The following is a 21098-nucleotide window of genomic DNA, read 5'->3' on the forward strand; positions in this document are numbered from 1 at the left end:
TTTTGAGTGACTAAGTATGGAAAAACTCTAGAAATTCCATGATCTAGGGTATGGGTATTACATGGCCTGAGGGCAAGACTTGAGTTCTTCCTTCTACAGTGATGGAAAGCATGGGTCATAATGCTACAACTCCCAGAATTGATTCAGAATTTGAAGAGGCAAGTGAGTCAAAACACTCCCAGTGATGAGATCAACAGGCAGAATATGGCTCAGACTGCAATTTCTGTAGCACAATAACCAAGTTTTCAGTAATAAAAGTAATGTGAGGACACAGGAAGAGAATCACCAATCCTGAGACTATTTTTACTCCACATCTCCCACTGGCTTTGAGAACTTGCCAAACTCTCTTAACCGTAGACACTTGCCCATTCCTGCTGATCATGAATCCTTAATACCCAGATCAGTGACCCATATCTGCTAACTGTCAATATCCCATCTTCCCTACACTATGGTTCCCATAAGGGCTCATACCACAGTTCACAAGACAAAGTGACTGACACTCCCCATCCCACCCCACCCCACCCCCATCCATATATTCTTTTCTGGGACACTTTTCCCCTCCTGTGGGAGAAAAGAAAAACAGGTTCAGTCCAGAAGTCATAAAACACTGCCCCCTTTCAGAAAGGCTTAGTATTGCTGTCATAACAACAAGATCAGGTTCCAGGCAGATTATTCTAGTGAACAAACTGGGGGTCATGAGAAGATACAAAAATAAGAACTCCAGGGTCTACAGCCAGAAAGACTTGCTGGAGATAAAGAGGAGTCTATATTACTTTCTTTTGGTGATCTGATCCCTGAAAATGAAGTCATGTACTTTCTTCCTTTCTTCCTTCCACAAGCCATTTCTAAATAATTAGTACATTTTGTGTATTGTTCTACACTCTAGATATACACATATGAATACAGAAATGATCCCTGGCCTTAAAGAGTTCAGAGTGTTTTTCTCCAGCCTCTTGTTTCCTATCACTCCATATATACTCCTTAGGGTTATTAATTGTATCCCGTGGCTTTAACCCTCGCATAGTGTGTTGACTCACAAATCTAGAGTAAAATATAGTGGCTACAGCTTACTTAGAATCCAGAATTTATTAATCTCATACGAATGATATCCAGAAAATGCTAACTTGGTTTAAAAAACAACAACAGGGCTTCCCTGGTGGCGCAGTGCTTGAGAGCCCGCCTGCCGATGCAGGGGACACGGGTTCGTGCCCTGGTCCGGGAAGATCCCACATGCCACGGAGCGGCTGGGCCCATGAGCCATGGCCGCTGAGCCTGCGCGTCCGGAGCCTGTGCTCCGCAACGGGAGAGGCCACAACAGTGAGAGGCCTGCATACCGGGGGAAAAAAAAATGTGCATTTTTTTTCCCCCAGAAAATTTCTTTATCTCCATAATTCCCCACCTTGGTGAAGAGCCTCACCGTCTTTCCAATAGTTTAATGCAAAAATCAATCTTAGAACTTTGGGATTAAAATATACACACTACTCTATATAAAGTAGATAACCAACAAGAATTTACTGTATAGCACATGGAACTATATTCAATATCTTGTAATAATGTATAATAGAAGAGAATATAAAAAAGAATATATATATGTATTATATATAATATATATATGGTTGAATCGGTTTACTGTACACCTGAAACTAACACAACATTGTAAATCAACTATATTTCAATAAAAAATTTTTAAAAAGAAAAAAAATCAATCTTAGATTCCTCCTTCTTCCTTCCTCCAATATGCTGCTGTCATAGCCTAATCATTCCGTCTTAGCAACTTGTTTCATCAGTTACTTCATATTCTCACTCTACTGCCTTAGTTTATTTAGTTTCATTTGGACTGTTTCAATAGTCATTGAATGGATCTCCCTGATTTCAGCATTGTGCACTTCCAAGCCTCCAACTACCCAGTCACCCAACAGATCTACCCAAAATACAAATTACTGCATTTTCCATTGCCTGTAAAAGAATAAAATCGAACGTCATTGAATAGCTATTGATTGATGGAAAGTAGATGAGCAGATACATTACACAACAACAGCTATTCAGTACCTGATCTGCCAGTTAACTTTAGGCAAACAAATGTAAATTGAGTTTCTCAGAGTTTCTTTGTAAAGACCGTGTTCCATCTTTCACAAACTTCTCTGTGATAAGCTGAATTTTAAGTGCAAAAATTGAATCTGTAAAAGCAAATGAAGATACCTTTAAGGGATGAGGGAGCGTGGATTGGGATTGAATAAAGTAGGGGTTCAAAAGTGTGCGGTGGGGTGAAGGAAATAAGAAAGATCAAGGAAAACTTGTTAGGAGAGCTTGAAAGATAAAAAGATATTCTAAAAACAGCACTGTAACTTTTGACTTGGAATTTTGGAGTAGCTGCTCCCTTAAGAGAAATACAAATCAGAAAAGAAATGCAAGTTGTATTGAATGGAATTGATTACCAACTCTTTGATTTATTCATCCTCATGTTTAAAAAACCTTTTGATGAAATGAATTTTGAGCTAATTCTTGTGCTAGATACCAATGTTCTTTTGAATCTTTTCCTTCCCAGACCTAGATACTGGTCTTCTTTAATATCAAGACTCCCTTGAGCTTTTGCCTTGGCTTTTTGCTCTGTTCCTTCAAGGAACATTCCCTAGAAATAAGTTTCTTCATGTGCTCCCTTGAATATCAGCTCACATTTCTTTTTTTTTTCTATTTATTTTTATTTTTTTAAGATTATTTTATTAATTTTTATTGGAGTATAGTTGGTTTGCTCGGCTCATTTCTCTTCTTTTTTTTTTTTTTTTTTTGGCGGTTCGTGGGCCTCTCACTGTTGTGGCCTCTCCCAATGCGGAGCACAGGCTCCGGACACGCAGGCTCAGCGGCCATGGCTCACAGGCCCAGCTGCTCCGTGGCATGTGGGATCTTCCCAGACCGGGGCACGAACCCATGTCCCCTGCAACGGCGGGCGGACTCAACAACTGAGCCACCAGGGAAGCCCCTGTCCTGAGTTTTATCTGGACACCCTTGGAGGTCCAGGCCCTCCTCCCACAGCTCACCTTCCCAGACCAGGTCAATTTCCTTGGGGCAGGAAGTTTAGCCTTCCTTTTCTTCTCAGAGTTGCCGCGCTATTGAAACCCTATAGTTATAGTTCCCAGGGCTTTATAAGCTTTGCATGTATTCATAAGGACCTAAAGACAAACATTTACAGTCTCTCAGTTATATAGATTAAAATCACAGATATAAGCTTATATCTGTAATGTAATTTTAAATTATATTCGTAATTTTAAATTGATAACTTTTAATGATCTTTCTGCAAAACATGCCATTATAATGCCAAGTGGTTATTTTTCCTTACTCATATAACTTTAGATATTTTTTATTCAGACATTTTAATTGATATTTTAATATGGGGTACAGGTGTATTCTCAGTGTTATTAACACTGACATGAGGTCGGAAAGCTAAAGTGAAGACAATTTACAAGTGCCACCCCCGGCCTTCAGGTGTTCTCCAAGGCCTCAGAATTTTCAGCTCATCAGGTAAGCGGAACAGCTCTCTTGCCCCTGGACGGGGCCCTGGAGTGCAGGACCTAATGCCGCGCTGGACAAATCAGCAGCATCTCCTCCCCCCTCGCCCCGCCCCTTTCCCCTTACGCCTTTCTGCTTTGGTGGAGGCTGCGGCAGCTGTAAATCCTCGGCTCTGATCCAAGATACAGATTCCAGGTTGGTGAGCAAATCCGTTTTCTGGCCAGCCACCGCTGTCCCCACTAGTACTCAGAAGTTGACGCGCCCTACAGGTTGGTTGGGAGGTTCGCGGTTGGAGGCAGGGCGAGGGAGACCTCTGCAGTTTTGAGTTGACTCAAGTTCAGGAAGAGAGTACAGAAGAGGCACCTTTGGAGCTGGGAGTAGCCTGTGTAAAGATAGTGATAATGACCCTGATTCTGGAAGCTGAAGGATGTAGGGGAGGCAGCTCTGAAAGTTTTGATAGGGAATGATGGCAGACCCTGCGGCTGGTGTGGATCCAAAGGTCAGCAGCCCTTCCCCCCCATCTCCAGCCTTTCTGCTCCAGGAAGTGAGCACCGTTTATCCTACCGCCCCCACACACACCCCACCCCGCCCCTGGAGGCCCTGACTCCTCCCAGAGGGAGCTGGGAGACGAGCCTTCCGCATTCAGTCTGTGCAAAGGCCGGGCTGGCCCGAGAGCCCGGCATTTTCCCTTAGGTAGCAGGGCCGTGCGCGGTTGTTCAAGAAAAAAGATCAAACGAGTGAGCGCTCTCAGTTGCTCAGAATCTATGTAAAACTCCTTGGTTTGCTCGGAGGAGCTTTGACCACTTGGAGCCTCACATCTGGAGCCTCCGTGTGCCGGTCACCTGGAGATGTATGCCATCTGTGGCTGGGCCACTTACTGTCACTTGAAGTGACAGGGCGGTAAAAGAAATGGGGTCCCTTCCCTTTAGGAGCTCATGATACAGATAATTTATCTTTTCATCCTCACCGGGAATGAGCTCAGCGAGATTAGGAACAACATTTAATCTATCAATCAATGAAGACAGAAATGTGTGGTTAGAAGCGTGGGTGCTGCAAACAGAGTGCCTGGGTTCAAACTCTGCCTCTGACACTTAAACCCTGGCTGTGTACCCCCCACCTTTTTCGTTGCGGAGCACAGGCTCCGGAGGCGCAGGCTCAGCGGCCACGGCTCACGGGCCCAGCCGCTCCGCGGCATGTGGGATCTTCCCGGACCGGGGCACGAACCCCTGTCCCCTGCATCGGCAGGCGGACTCTCAACCACTGCGCCACTAGGGAAGCCCCGGAAGCCCCCACACACACACCTTTTGTTTGAGCTCTTTGAGCTTGTTTCTTCCATCTATAAAATGGACAGAGTAATATCTATATTATAGAGTTTTGGTGAGGCTTAAGTGAGGCAGAAGTTTAAACACACAAGAGAGTGCCTGAAAAAATAGTAAATACTCAAATTATTAAGTCATTATTATGGACAAACTCAATGCTTACCTTAAAAAATGCAAAATCAAAACAATTTTTGAAAGAATAGAATAGGGAATAAAATATGTACAAATGCACTATGATAAAGGAGACTATGACTCCTTCTGACATCTCAACAAGTTAAAATTACAGCAGGGTTCAAACGATTAGGAATTACAAGTGGAATATCACAAATGCAGAAAAAAATGATTAGAATTTTATTATCTAACCTAAAAAAAGACACTCAGTTAATGGATTATCTAACACTCAGGGAGAAGAAAACCTGTGCAGGACAATATTTTAAGAATTTGGAAAGTTATTGAATCATTATAAGTTTTGAATGCATGAGGTAGTGATTTTTTGAAGTTTTAAAAAAATTTAAAGTATGTTCCAATTCAAATATTTATCGAGTGCTTCCTGCAAAAGGGCAAAAGAGAATTATTTCCTCAGCACAATCTCCACTCATTTACGCATGCAGTTGCCAAGTGTTTAGATTTTTACCCTGTTTTCACTGGAACTCCCAGCTCGAGGGCAGTCCCACCCATCTTGTATCTAACTTTCATTCTGAGCCCCAGCCTGGCCTAGTGTTATTCTGAAAGCCCTTTTAATATTGAATTGTGAGCTTTCATTCTAAAAGATGCTTCAAATCTACATATCAGTCCATTCTTTGGCCTTCCCCACCCACCCTCCCCCTTTTCTATTTTGCACACTAAATTGCATTTACCTGGGAAGAAGGCTTCTGTGTTTAAGGCAATGTTTCTGAAGCCTTAATGTGCATACGAATTACCTGAGATCTTATTAAAGCGCAGATACTGAATTGGTCTCGGTGAGGCCTAGAGATTCTGCATAAAGAGCTCCACTGGATGCCAGTGAGGCTAGTTAGCAGACCACACGGCCTTTTTCTGGCATCTGCTTCTGATTTAACTGGCCCTAGTCGTGAATTTGGCCTCTTTCATTTGCTAATTTGACCTTCAAGGTTCTTCCCCTTAAGGTCTGGTATCTGCACTCCTCACACAGCCAGACTTATCTTTCTGCCACCCACACTGCTCTTGAGATGTGTCCTTAGTCAGGGACTCTGTTGGCTTTTCTTGTGTCCTCTGGGCTGCGATCAGGAGTAGCTAGTGGTCAAGCCCCTGCTGGCATGTGGGCAGGGCTACGCAAACCCTTTCTAACTGAATGTTAGCTGACTCTGTTCCCCTCGTTCCCTTTCCCAGCCTTAACTTTATACTCTTTAACAAGAGACATCAACTCTTACATAATCTTTTCTCTTCAAGATTCTTTCTCTGCCTTGAATATCTCAAGTAGAGCATTAGATGGAAAAGTAATAGAGAAATATAATAGAGCCACATATATAATTTAAATTTTTCTATTGGCCTTATTAAAATTAGAAGAAGAAATTAGTTAGAAGAAACAGATGAAATTGATTTTAATATATTTAACTCCATACTTCCAAAATATATTTAGAACATGTAATCAATGTAAAAAAATCCATAATGAAATGTTTTAGATTATTTTTTCTTACCAAATCTTTGAAATCCAGTGTGTGTTTTATACTTAAAACATCTCATTTCCGACTAGCTGCATTTCAAGTGCTCAGTAGCCACCTGTGGCTACCATATTTGACAACACAGTTATTACTTGTGCTTAGAAGATCAAAAAACCAAGCCTCAGTTTTTCTCATTGCATTTCTTCTATTTGGTTTTTGTTAGCTCCAATGAGTTATCATTTACATTTAATAAGTTAGCAATTTTAAGCATACAACTCCATGAGTTTTGACTTGTATATAGTTGTCCAAACAACACAATCATGATATATATAGGGAATTTCTGTCACCCCCCAAATTTTTTTGTGTCCCTTTGCAATTCATCCCCTTCTCACAGCCCTGGGCCCTGGTATCCACTAATCTGATCTCAAATAGTAATGTTTTGTCTTTTTTAGTATTTCGTATAAATGGAATCATACAGCAACTTATCCTTGCTGTCTAGCTTCTTTCACTTTGCATAGTGCTTTTGAGATTTATTTTGTTGTATATATCAGTACAGCCATTTTCTTGGTTGGTAATATTCATTGAGGTCATGTTTTCAGCTCACTCGATCCCCAGCAATGCCCTATACTCACCCTGCTCATCTATGCTGTATCTCACAGACTGTTTTCTTAGTCTGGGACACTTTCTCAGGCCCTTTCTCCTGTAAGGGCTTCTTGTTACTGAGAGGCAATTTGATATTTTTTATCCTACCATGCACTCAGGAGGCGAAAATTGGTGACAGTTACAGGACCTGTTACTAGACTCAATGGTCCAGTCACTTGGGGTGCATAGCCAATGGACACACCAAGTACTTTTGATTAAAGTAGAAGCATTTCTTACTTGTGACCAGTAAGGAGACAGGGAGATAGCTCTCAAAGTACCGTCTTTCCGAACAGCTGGATCAGGGAAGTTTTATGTCTGGGGTACGTGCGTGTTCATGCAGGGGCAAGCATGGTCTTCCATGTAGTACGGGTTTCTCTAGGTTGCCAAAAACTGCAGGCAAGCAGGTGCTTGGCTGTTTGCTTATACTGTGATAGCTTGTTGATTGGAATGCACTGTAACCTTTTTGAAACATCTGGTATTTGGAACTTTATGCAACTTAATGGTTAGTTTCTGCAAAACAAACACACCTTCATTTAACCCCGTCCCTTCCCTACTGCTGCCTAGCTGACAGACCTTGTGTTCTTTAATTATGCCCACACTGACCAAGCTGTACATCAGTGTACATCTGCCTTTGCAGGGGGGCCAGACAAAGAAACACTGTGGAATTATATCTGCTCTCAGTCACCCTGTGGCCTATCCTGTACACAAGGGTCACAACTGGGGGCAGGGGTAGTGTGCCTCCAACTAGGCAGTGCATTTGTCAGCTGGCTCTTCTTTGGTGACCCAAACTAGACTCCAGCTAGGCAAACGGAGCATATGGCTTCCAATGAGTAATTCAATACTGGAATAGTAAAAATAAATAAATAAGTAATCTTAAATGTTTTTTAAAAATTATCTGATTTAAGATTGACGTATATACACTACTATGTATAAAATAGATAACTATTAAGAACCTGCTGTATAAAAAGTAAATAAATAAAATAAAATTCAGAAAAAAATGATGTGATTTAAGACAACAGTAATATAATTTAATGACTGAAAACATTCAAGAATGAGAATAAGATGTTTTTCAGTGGGGACATACATATTAATTCAGCCCAGACAAAAAATAAAGTTAGGGTTAGTTCCAGCATCTTTAGTTGTCTTGTCAGAGAAGCTACTAGCTTTCTTAACAGACCCTTATTTATGCCAGGCACACAGAAACTGCTGGGTGAGGTCCAGCATTCTCACATTGTCCTTAAATGCCATCTTATTAAATCTTGTTATGAATTGAGGTAGTGGATTTTTCTCCTAGGTCCAAAACAAGGAAGAAGATATGAAAGAGGGTGAGAAAGTGATGCATTCATTCTTATACAGATATTTATACAGAGCTATTCATCCACCAGACTCTGCTCTATCCCTATTTCTGGTAAAAATACTGAAGAGGCTCTTTTCCTCATGGTAAGAGGGCAGAGCACTGAAGGACTGAAGAGCAACGACAGTATAAATGTGGTGACAACTAGTTTTTATTGAGACTTTTCTACACATTGGCTCAGATAAGTTATCACAAGCATGCTATAAGGGAGGACTTGTTATGAGCAATACACAAAACATTAAACCACATCTCAGATCAGGAATTACCCCAGTGTTCCAGAACTAGAGACAGATAAATTCAGGATTCAGACCTGTGTCTGTGTTACTCCAGTGTCAGTGCCTTCTCTTCTCACCTCACCCTGCCAGGGCAAGGGAAGCAGCCTGAGCCCTGGGGTTGTGCCACCAGGAATGAAGCAGAACAGGGCTGGAGAAGGAGCCTACACATAGCTTAGGAAGAGCTGTAGGATGCCTTCAAATGCCAGGAAGAAGGGGACTATTATGCTGAATCAATGCAGCCCAAAAAATGAGACAAGCACCAGTCAGGAGGTGGGTAGAAAGAAGCTGAGCCACTTTGTGACCTGAGCACCCTTGCAGGTGATGGTTGGGGCAGGGGGTGGGCATAAAGGAAACATTCTCTTCCTTTAAGGACCAGACAACAACCTGAGGTTTGCATTTGCATAAAACTAGATTATAACCTTTATTTTGTCACTTATTCATTCTGAGAACTTTGGTAATTGAATACCTTTTTAAGAAGTTCACTTTTCACATTTGTAAAATAGGTGTTATTAAACGTATCTTATAGAGTTATTGTGGGGTTGGATTATATCAATATACTACCTGTAAAGAGTTCAGCCATTACCTCACATATAAAGGGATCAGAAGATGGTCTCTGATTATTTTCTACCTTCCACTGTTCCTTGAAACAAATACCTGCATGCATATATACTTGCTTGCATTAATGATGATTGTCTTTGCTATGTGTTCAAAAATGGATGTGTTTCTTGCTCTAAGTCTGAATGGTACACCTCCCTGTAGAGTATATATTTCATTCACCGTTATCTCCCCATACCAACTATAGCACTGTGCTTGACTCTTAGATCCTCTCCCACAGCATGCCTTGTGTAAAAGCTGTGGGGTTGGGACAACACGGAACCAGAAGTCACAAGATAGCTTCTCCCTCTTATTTTCCTCTCATTCAATTTTTTTTTAATTGAGATATAGTTCACAGACCATAAAATTCATCCTTTAAATGTATACAGTTCATTTTTTTGGAAAAATCACAAAGTTTTTCAACGAGCACCACTATCTTATTCAAGAATATTTTCATCACCCCCAAAAGAGGCCCCAGACTCATTAGCAGTTATTTCCCATTCCCTCTCCCACCAACTCTTGACAACCACTAATCTACTTTCCATGTCTATAGGTTTGCCTACTCTAGATATTTCCTGTAAATGGAGTTATACAGTGTGTAATCTTTTGTATCTGACTTCACTCACTTAGCAAATGTTTTGAAGGCTCAATCTTGTTATAACATGTATTGATACTTCATTCCTCTTTTTCCTCCATTTTTATACTTTTCTCCTCTTAGCGATTCTAAAATACTTTCCCCAAATGCTATAAGACCTCTTTGTCCCGACCATTCCACCTGCATACCTCTGCCTCAGGTCGTTTTTCTGTGAACTCTCACTAGAACATATGTGGCCTCGACTCTCCCACCTGTCCCCTCTGTCCCCCACACACGGGCACCTTAAGACTCCTGTCAGAGTTTTGGACAGGCCTGGTGAAATCTCCTCTCCCAAATCACCAGGTCTGTGCCTGACTTTGACCACCTTCACCACTGCCTTTGGTTAAAGTTATGAGGTTTGAGGACAGAGCTTTGAACTAGGACTCTGGACATGATAGGTTTTGCCAACTCTACGTTTATTTATTTATTTTTTCTGGTTTAAACTAGTTTAATGAAACAATAATGTCAAGAAACATTTATTGAGCATACACTATATTCGGAGGATTGTCCTGGGTCCTCCAGGAGATACAGTGATATACATAGTCCAGATACATAGTTCTCAGGGGCTCTCAATCCGAGGGTAGATACACATGAAAACATCTAACCATAATACCAGACAGAATGAATCAGGGGCTGTAGCTGAGGGACAACTTGTAGACACAGTAAATATCCATTGTTTCACCTGCCCACTGTCCCTTCTCTTCTCACAAGTCTCTTGGTTTTCTTTGGGCCACCCCTTTCACTCTCAGTTCACAGTAGAGCTGATTCAACCTCCATGTCCAGGTTTCTTTACCTGTAAAATGGGTATACTGACCCTCCCTAGAAGCATAATTTCTTTTTGAATTTTATTATATTTATTTTTTTATACAGCAGGTTCTTATTAGAACACATCTATGATTTTATAAGATGCATGATTTTATAAAGTCACTTACTGTCTCTATTTCTTTATCAAGAGGCTAAAAATACTCTTATTTATTCAGAGTTTTCCTACGAGAGATAAAGAAAATAGGGGAATATGATTTCTAAATCACAACTGGTTATACAAGTGTTAATTGTAAAGATATAACATCACCTTATTGTGGTCATTTTTGTTTCTTTGGGTTTTTTTGGGAAGGTGACCATGAGAGATGAAAGGGCTCTGTAAAGAGCTGTTAGAAGGTAGACGTGTCGTCACAATAACTGATATTTTTGATCTTGGAGATTAGATCCTGGAGAGCAATGCCAGCACCATGTGAAAGAGAGGTGAAGGAGCTCATGAGAAAGGTCTAATCATCTATGGAGGGATGAGGAGGTTCTAGAGTTTTCTTCATCAAAAGTTGAGGACCTGTGTGTTGGACACTGTGCTAGTTCAATAATGAACAAAAGCAGTCTCTGATCTCATGGAGCTTATATTCCAGTGAGAGGATTCAGACAATTAAAGATCCATATTAGGTGGTGATAAGGAAAATCAAGCAGGTAAGTATATTGAGAGTGATGGTGTGGGTGGCCATGCCTTAGCTAGGCTTGACAGAGCAAACTCTTCTGATAAAACATGTAAGGAGAGCGTTGAATGAAGTCAGAGAGTCATGCAGATACCAGGGTGAAGGGGCTTCCTTGCAGCAGGAACAGCAAGTGCAAAAATCCTGAGGCAACAGCATGTTCTGGTGCTTTGAACATTGAGGATGTGTTTTGGTGGGCTGAGAAAATGTTAAACAGACAGTGGCCTACCCAAGGCCACTTCTCTCCAGTACATCACTGTCCCTTCATCCAGCAGGAGTAAAAGGAAACCATGATCATTGCTCTAATGAGAGTGCAAATTGCTGTCTAATGTGAGCAGGGGCAAAGGACATGCTTGAAGTTAGAATGAGAACCTCTTGTTACCACAGGTGCTTGACCTGTTTATCCAGAACAGTCAGCCTGCCTCTGTCTGCCTCATTTCTTACCCTGAACCCTTTTTTTTTTGGCCATCTACCCAGAATTCTATACACAAGAAACACCTTAGAAGTCAGGGCTGGGCAGGAAGGAGCCAGGAGAGTGGCTACAATGACTTCAGCAGTCCTGGTGGACATCCAGGATGAAGTGACCTGCCCCATCTGCCTGGAGCTCCTGACAGAACCCCTGAGCATAGACTGTGGACACAGCTTCTGCCAAGCCTGCATCATGGGGAATAGCAAGGAGTTGGGTATTGGCCAAGAAGAAGAGAGCAGCTGTCCTGTGTGCCAGACCAGCTACCAGCCTGGGAACCTGCGGCCCAATCGGCACCTGGCCAACATAGCGGACAGGCTCAGGGATGTGGTGTTGGGCTTGGGGAAGCAGCTGAAGGTGATTCTTTGTGCGCACCATGGAGAGAAACTCCAGCTCTTCTGTAAGGAGGATGGGAAGCTCATTTGCTGGCTGTGCGAGAGGTCCCAGGAGCACCGTGGTCACCACACGTTCCTCATGGAGGAGGTTGCCCAGGAGTACCAGGTGGGAGCCCAGATGGAGGGAAGGCAGGTGGGGACAGACTCCTTGGTAGATTACTAACTTTTCTTTATGCTCTAATCTAATTTCTTTGTAGTCCACCTATTTATGTAGAGGATGAAACTAGAAAAAGCCCCTCTGGCCAAGGGCAGAGACTTTAGCTCTTTCTTGCTGTTCATGATTGGTTCTGCATGAGTAGATGATGCTGCTCGGGGCCAGTACGGGGCAGGGCAGGTTGAGTTCAGGAGATATGTTGGCAGTGAGAGTAAAGGACTTAAAGTGGTTCATGATCAGGTTCTTTCCCCTGGAGAAAAGAGAATCAGCCTATTCCCAGTGGTTTCTATCCCCTGTTTATAAAAGATAACTTTGACCTTCTCAGTTTTTCATTCCAGGACAGGCATCTCCTGAGGTCAGCATAATAATCTCTCCCCCATTCATTCCATGTCTCCGCACTGAAACAATTTGACACTTGATCCTGCTTGACTTGATGTGTTTCTTCCAGGAGAAGTTCCAGGAGTCTCTGAAGAAGCTGAGGCAAGAGCAGCAGGAAGCTGAGAAACTAACAGCTGTTATCAGAGAGAAGAGGGCATCCTGGAAGGTAAGAGAGGTTCTTCTGAAGGTGTCCTGGGACGGGAATCAGGGCAGGGCGCGGGAGCCGAGGGCAAAGGGGACCTAGTTCTGTCTGTTCCCTGACTTAGCTAGAAGAGCTTCCCTTTGCGTCGTCCTTCACTGCAGCCCTTCCAAACAAGGGTATTGTTCTTGGTGCAGAGCCAGGGAGAGAGAAGGGGGAGTTAGAAAATGAACATATCAAAGGGAATCTAGGTTTTTGAAGACAATCATGGGAGAGGAACCATGGCCATTGGCAGCCCTTAATTCCTGATTCTGGACCTTGTTCTATAGTTTCGAGCTCTCAAAGTTGGAAAAATAGGTCATGCACAGGCCGCTCTCAATATTGAAAACTGGAAGGGGAGGCTGATGGTGAATCCTGAGAGGCCAGAGAGGCTGCTTGGAATCTAAATCCCACCTAGGAATCAAAGTCTCTATCTCAGAAGCCTAGATAAGACAGCCTGGGGCCAATGGTCTGAGAAGAGCTGAAGGGAGAATAGGAGAAAAGAGCAGGTTCTGCAGGACTTACTCCCCCATTTGCTCATTCCCCCCCAGTGAGACCTGCCAGGAAAGCAGTACAGAGCCTGCCTCCCCAACCCCTTATACAGGAGGCCCTCAGCTCAACAGACTACCAACCTCTTTCTCTTCCATGTTCCTGAAGAATCAGATGGAACCTGAGAGACACAGGATCCAGAAGCAGTTTGATCAGTTGAGGAGCATCCTGGACAGAGAGGAGCAGCGGCAGCTGAAGAAGCTGGAGGAGGAGGAGAGGAAGGGGCTGAACATCATAGCAGAAGCTGAGAGTGAGCTGATCCAGCAGAGCCAGTCCCTGAGAGAGCTCATCTCAGACCTGGAGCGCCGGTGTCAGGGGTCAACAACGGAGCTGCTGCAGGTAGGAATTGCAAAGGAGCCCGAGGTCTGATGGTCAAGGCAAAGAGAGACTAACTTTCCTTCCCTTCTGATGTGGGACTCCTTATCTTGGTGGGGGAAAGAAAAAAATTTCCTTTGACCCTGTAGTGCCTCTTCCCTATTAAACAGTTCAAAGTTCATGGATAAAGCATAGGATAATTAAAAGTACAAATGCTAAAGGAATGTCTCATTTTTATTTATGTATAAAGGATAGTCCAAAAGTTCATTTGATACAATGTAAAAGATCGAGTGATGTTTTACTGCAGCATTTCTCAATCTTGGTACTATTGACCTTTTGGGCTAGAAGATTCTTTGCTGTGAGGGGCTGCCCTGTGCATTGTAGGATGTCCAGCAACATCCCTGGCCTCTACCCTCTAGATGCCAGTAGCATCCCACTAGCTGTGACAACAAAAAAACCCTCCAGACATTGCTAAATGACCCTGGGGAGAACTTATCCTCCCTCCCCCTGTTGAGAATCACTGGCCATTAGGTACCTGCTGTCTCTGATGCTGTGTTGGGATTGGTCAGGTTCTTTTCACTCAGCTTAGTCACAGGCAAACACATACCAAACTCAAGTACTTAGAGATTTTTTATGTAATTACCAGCCCTTCTTTGCTTCACTTTCTTCTCTAGGGCAGAATCATTGAACATGTTGTAATAGAAGTTTGAACAGGACTTTTGAGGCACAAACAATGAGCTCTGGTCTGTGTGTGTTTGTGGATTGGGAGGGTACAAGCTGTCAAATCCAAAGCGATTTGATGGAGAGATTTGACCTGAGGTTGAAATCTGAGCAGCTGTTGGCTTCATAGAGTGAATAGTGTGACTATTAAGTTGAAGCAGGATGTACCTTGTGACATTCTGGAACCTTCAGGCTCTTCCTTATTTTCTGTTTGCTTTCTTGCTTTCCTCTTGCTCCCTTTCCTGGTGGAATAATAATTTCTTCACTTATACTTGGGCCCTAGTATTGGGGTCATGGGGTAGTTATTTTCCACCTGTTGGAGCTTTTCCTCACTCACTGCTTCTGGTTTCACAACTTCAGTTTATTCTTCTTGCTTTTTTCTTCATCTTTGATGTTGGGTTGCCCTAATGCTTGCTCCTTCCCCCACTTGTTCTAGCCCCTTTACAAGTCTCTTCAAACTGGAAAAATTGCTTCATAAGTGCAAATGGATCATCAGTTTATATAATAGCTAGTCCAGGCACCTGTCTAGACTCTTCTACCCACTAGTTAGTATGACTGCCCAATGGCCATTTTAACTAGAGTGTTATCTCACAGTCAGTTTTTCCAGAACTTGCCCATCACAGACACTTCCTCCTTCTCTTTTCCATATCTGTTTGACATTGTTACCCATTAAGATTTGACAGCTGGATGCAAGCCTGCAGCTTTCAAGTTTCAAAATGTGAACCCTGAGAATAAAGCTAAGAGGAAGAGGCATGAAGTGTCACCCTGATTTGATCATTTGAGTTCCTTATTACAAGTATGCCTTAAGATTGATACAATTCTGGATCCACCTCTACCACTTTACATATGCAAGCCAGTTTGAGTTGTGTTTTTGTCAAGTACAATGAAAAATAGCTCCAATACCATGAAAATAGTTATTCCTATGTTACATAGATCAAACCATTGGCCTTTTCTTCTGCTGCATTGAGGTGTACAGAGCAGAAGTTAGGAAGACCAATTCGGAGGCCATGAGACAATTCTACTCAAATGAGGCAGGCAGTGGCAGTGATGATGGTAAAGAGCAGTAAGGGTGTGAAATGCACTGACTTGGTCTAAGATGGGATGTCAGGTAGTTTTTAGGACAGTACTTTATCTACATTTGGTGACTGGATGCTGGGATCATTGAGGAAGATGGAAGATAACAGAAGAGACCTCATGGTTGCAGGAAAGGTAAGTTTTCTTTCAGATATATTGAATTTGTGGTGCCCGTGGCTTATGTGCTAGGGTATATAAAAGAGATGTAAGCAGAAGTACAGATTTAGGAATCGTCAATACATGTGTGTGTTGAAATCAAGAAAAATACACGAAGTCAGCAAAGGTAGCATAGAGGGTTAGGGGAGGTGGAATTTGAGAAACAACCACATTTATGGCCCTTGTGTCCTCAGCAACCAGAATGTGAGCATCTTGAGGACAGAAATCAGGACTGAGTCATGTGAGAGCATCTAGAAGCAGGCACAGTGCCTGGCAAATAAAAGATGAGGTACATATATAACACCACACACACACACACACACACACTCTGTTGTAAAAATAAAGGTACTAATGAATGAATTGAATCATTTCCTGACATCCCTACATAGGGTGTCAGGGAGAGACTGCTTTGAGTTCTTATCTCTACTTTGTGGCCTCCATATTGGATCATCCTCTGTCATCATGGGGTGGTGAGAATGGGATGAGGGACATGGATGAGGCTGTAGTAGAGGACAAGGCCTATTACCCTTGACTTAACCTGGCTCTTTCTTTCCTAGGATGTGAGCGATGTTGCGAAAAGGTATGTGTAGAACATGACGTGGTTCCCTTGGGTTGACAAAAGACTCCTGTACCCATAGAGTTATCTTGTGGTCAGTGGGAAAGGAAAAAAAAAAAATCACAAAGCAGGGAAGATTTAGGACTGTGGTGTCTTGAGTTGCTTTTCATGAGAATTTGGGGTCGCCCAAAGTGAAAAGAATGACTTGGTTTCAATGGTAGGAGAATTTGAGTGGCAGAAGGTCACAAATTGGGACAGTAGTGTTCTTAAGAATCAAGGATTACCATATCACTGACTCCCCACGTACCTCGTGATGGAACTCCTTTTCCACAAACCCCTGTACCTGCTTCCAGTCCTGATTCTAGTAGTTCATAGCTACCTCAAAATACACAGGGATTTTCTTTGCCCACATACTTTATCAGAGGGAAATTTCCCATTTGCTTTTTTTTCCAAGGTCCAGAAATCAGCTCTTGGGACAGCTGCTTAAATTTCCCTTTCCCCCTTGGCTTTGGAACAGGCCATGCCTTGCTACCTAGTTCTCCTCAGTCTTCCATTTTTCTCAATTCCAGTAAAAACATAGACCTGAGGTCTTGAAAAGAGTGGCTTTGGCCCTGGAACAAAAATATGTTCTCTTCTCTATCACCTACTCTAGAATTTCATTCATCAAGGTGACCCCTAAAGTAGCCCACCTACCTGGTACCTTGAAGCGCCTCACGAACACATGACCTATGGAGCCTGTTGTTCCTTCAGAAGTCTTTATTCTCAGTTTGGAGGTGAGGACGTTTCCTTTCTCCAACTGGTGTAACGTTCCCAGAGACCAAGAATCCTAAGAGGCTGTTCTGAAGGTCTTTCTCCCTAGGCCTCTGCAAGACCTTGAGACCTAAATCACAGACTCTTCTAAGGGAGCCCTTCACCTGATACTCTGAAAGCCCTAGCAGCAGGTCCTGATGTCCTGCGTGTCAACACAGATACCTGTAGACCCTCTAAGAGGGTGCTGACATTTTAAGTATTTTGTATCTTTTTTAGAGGTAGCAAAGGATTTCCCAGCCATTATTTTATTTAATATTATACAGTCTCTAGGATGCAGAGAAAGAAGGGAAAATTATTGTATTTTACAAAACAACAACAAACCAAACAAAGAAACAAAAATGAGGCTTTGAGGGATAACGTTTTTTAAATTGATGTACATATAGTTGATTTGCAAGAGTATATTAGTTTCAGATGTACAACATAGTGATTCAATACTTTATAGAGTTATTATAAAGTATTTAAAGTTATTATAAAGTTATTATAAAATATTGGCTATATTCCCTGTTCCGTACAAAAGATATATTCACCCCAGTAATCATCACAGCACTATTTATGATAGCCAAGATGTGGAAGCAACCTAAGTGTCCCTCAACAGATGAATAGATAAAGATGTGGTATATATATGTGTGTGTATATATATATATATATTATATATATATATATATATACAGAGAGAGAGAGAGATACTACACAGCCAATAAAAAAAGAATGAAAATCTTATCAGTGTGTACACAGATGGTGAGAAGCTAGTTTTCAGTCCAGTTCTTCTGGCTCCTATGCCAGAGGTCTTTGCAGAATGATGCTAATTTTCTTCAAGAAAGAGTGTTGAAGTTCACCAATGGGCCTGGGAGATGAAGGAGACAGGTGTTAGAGACACCCAAGGTTAGCAGTGTTGAAGATTCATAATGTCTGTTCTCTCTAGGAGTGAGTCCTGGACCCTGAAGAAGCCAGAAGCTCTCCCCACCAAGCTGAAGAGTATGTTTCGAGCCCCAGATCTGAAAAAGATGCTGCGAGTGTTTAGAGGTGAGGAGTTTCAGGGAATAGCATTTGGATGAGTGATCATGGTAGTATAGGAAATAAAAAGAATGAAGGGTATGGTTGGTATTTGGGAATAGTGTCAGAGAAAGAGATCAAAGAGGGAGGGACACAATGTGCTGAAGAAGATGCAGGTCATACTGAATGGGGAATGAAATGGCCAGTTCACATCCTTATAGAATTCCCTGCCACACCTCTCAGCCAGGTAAGAGAGAGATAGCAGACCTGAGACTGATGGTTCTATATAATGTGATTGACTCTTTATCATTACAGAGCTGACAGATGTCCAGAGCTACTGGGGTAAGTAGAAACTGTGGCCTCTTTGAGCTGACATGTTCTTATCCTTGCCAAACATACCCACACACACTCTCAGGTATGAGGTGTTGCTGTTTCCCCCCAGCCCCCCACCACCTAGCTCCAATTCCTCCCACCCATATCCTCGCTTCCTCTTCTCAGAGTCATAAGACCCACATACCCATTCTCATCTGCTGATGCTGTACCTTCCTCCCACAGTGGACATGACTCTGAATCCACACATGGCTAATTTAAATCTCGTCCTGTCTAAGAACCGGAGGCAGGTGAGATTTGTGGGCGCTCAGCTGCCTGGGTCTCATCTGGAAGAGCATTATGGTTGTGGTGTCCTGGGCTCTCGGCACTTCTCCTCAGGAAAGCATTACTGGGAGGTAGACGTGTCCAAGAAGACTGACTGGATCCTGGGGGTGTGCAGTGATTCAATGGGACCTATGTTCTCTTTCAACCAGTTTGCGAACAATCGGAATGTTTACTCCCGATACCAGCCTCAAAGTGGATACTGGGTGATTGGGTTACATCATAAGCACGAATACAGAGCCTACGAGGAATCGTCCACCTCCTTGCTTCTCTCCATGATGGTGCCCCCTCGCCGAATTGGGGTGTTCTTAGACTATGAGGCCGGCACGGTCTCCTTTTACAATGTCACCAACCACGGCTTCCCCATCTACACCTTCTCTAAGTATTACTTTCCTACCAGCCTTTGTCCGTATTTTAATCCTTGCAACTGTGTAGTCCCAATGACCCTGCGCCGCCCAAGCTCTTGAACTTTCTGCTCTTCCCACCATCTGAGCCGTACCCTCTACTCCAAGGCTCTTCTGCATCTCAGTTTCTCCTTTCTTACCTCCAATTTTCCTGTGTTCTCACTCCTTTCCTGTTGAGCATTTACTCAGTGCTAGAGCTGAGTAACCCGTCGGTGACAGTGAACATCCTTGACAGATTTAATTACAGATCTTGAGATGGGTGAGGGGTAGCTGTCAACATTTTTCTTTTTTTTTTTTAAGAAAGAATTGGAAAATTTTATTCGAGCCAAATTTGAGGATTATAACCTGGGAAGAGCATCTCAGAAAGCTCAGAACTGTTCCCTCAACATTTTACCATTAAGCATGGCATTTGGTGGAGATTTTTCTTTGTTGATGTATGGAATCAAATTTAGGAAATTCTCTTCTATTAATTTGATGTCAGTTTTTGTACTGAGTGGAAAGTTGAATTTCAACATATATTGTCACTGTAGTTATTAAAATGATCACATGTCATTTTTATTCTCTTCTTGGAATACATTGATTTATTTCCATTTTTAAATCTAACACAGATTTCTGGAATAAACCACTATTATTCTTCATGTGCAATACTGGATTTGTTTTTGGTCATACATTGTTTAAGTTTTGTTTTTATCTCTGTTTATGAAAGAAATTGACCTGTAATTTTACATTCTTGTAACGTCGTTGTCAGGTTTTATAAAATGCAACACATGGGGCTTCCCTGGTTGCACAGTGGTTGAGAGTCCGCCTGCCGATGCAGGGGACACGGGTTCGTGCCCCGGTCCGGGAAGATCCCACATGCCACGGAGTGGCTGGGCCCGTGAGCCATGGCCGCTGAGCCTGCGTGTCCGGAGCCTGTGCTCCACAACGGGAGAGGCCACAACAGTGAGAGGCCTGCATACCGCAAAAAAAAAAGGAATACATGGGCAAAGAAATTACTGTTTTTTGGGAGAAGTATATATAGGATTGAGTGCTAAAATCCATTATAATGTTAATTTGGGTGGCTTTAAATTCAATTTTAAAAAAAGATTCTGACTTCAGTTTTTACTACAAACTTCATGGATCTTAAAAATCTAAGGTAGTGATTGAAAAAAAAAATCTAAACACACTGAAGTAAAAACAGGGGAGAAGAGGAAAATGATCAATCCAATACAGATTTTTCTGTCAGAATGGGAGGAAAATGTAAAAAGAAAATAATCAATATGAAGCACTTTTAGGAAGAGAATGATTTCTTCTAGCTTCTCCATACCTCCTTTTCTTTATGATCAAACATGAACAGCTTGTGCATGAGCGCTTTGCCTTTGGGAGAGGGATGCTATATGCTTTTTGAGCTAACTGTAAAAGAAATTATGATAAGGGGTCTGTAAGGATGGAATGAATATCAAGGAGTTGAATATCAAGATCTGGCTGTCCACTATGATAGCCAAGAGGCTCCGGTGGCTGTTGAACACTTCAGACATGCCTAGTCTGAATTGAGATGTGCCGTACATATAAAATACACACCAAATTTTGAAGACTTAGTTCAAAATATAATGTAGGGGCTTCCCTGGTGGCACAGTGATTGAGAGTCCACCTGCTGATGCAGGGGACACGGGTTCGTGCCCCGGTCCGGGAAGATCCCACATGCCGTGGAGCAGCTAGGCCCGTGAGCCATGGCCGCTGAGCCTGTGCGTCCGGAGCCTGTGCTCCACAACGGGAGAGGCCACAACAGTGAGAGGCCCACGTACCACACACACACACACAAAATATATATATATATATAATGTAAAATATCTTATTAATAATTTTCATATTGTAGATTGCAGTGATGATACCTTGATATA

At 42.5% G+C, this 21098-nt stretch overlaps 1 protein-coding gene across 2 annotated transcripts; it reads left to right on the plus strand.

Annotated features, from left to right (window-relative positions):
- Window positions 1-11924: 11924 nt before the first annotated feature.
- On the plus strand, window positions 11925-19281 carry LOC132493455 (tripartite motif-containing protein 6-like). 2 transcript variants are annotated; one of them, XM_060103993.1, is made up of 7 exons: window positions 11925-12386; window positions 12883-12978; window positions 13648-13878; window positions 16362-16384; window positions 18093-18193; window positions 18479-18505; window positions 18719-19281. In XM_060103993.1, the coding sequence occupies exons 1-7, from the start codon at window positions 11964-11966 to the stop codon at window positions 19279-19281; spliced, it is 1464 nt and encodes a 487-aa protein (XP_059959976.1). In that variant the 5' UTR covers window positions 11925-11963. The 2 variants fall into 2 exon arrangements, with proteins under 2 accessions (XP_059959976.1, XP_059959973.1); XM_060103990.1 differs by having other exon boundaries at window positions 11964-12386; window positions 12883-12987; window positions 13666-13878.
- The last annotated feature ends 1817 nt before the right edge of the window (window positions 19282-21098 follow it).

Source organism: Mesoplodon densirostris, chromosome 7, assembly GCF_025265405.1.
Source record: "Mesoplodon densirostris isolate mMesDen1 chromosome 7, mMesDen1 primary haplotype, whole genome shotgun sequence".
NCBI classification, from domain to species: domain Eukaryota; kingdom Metazoa; phylum Chordata; class Mammalia; order Artiodactyla; family Ziphiidae; genus Mesoplodon; species Mesoplodon densirostris.

Coding starts and splice junctions, on each gene's coding strand:
- LOC132493455 (XM_060103993.1), top strand. CDS start 11,964: ATGACTTCAGCAGTCCTGGTGGACATCCAGGATGAAGTGACCTGCCCC. Junction 13,879..16,361: donor CAACAACGGAGCTGCTGCAG/GTAGGAATTGCA, acceptor TTTCTTTCCTAG/GATGTGAGCGATGTTGCGAA. Junction 18,506..18,718: donor AGATGTCCAGAGCTACTGGG/GTAAGTAGAAAC, acceptor TTCCTCCCACAG/TGGACATGACTCTGAATCCA.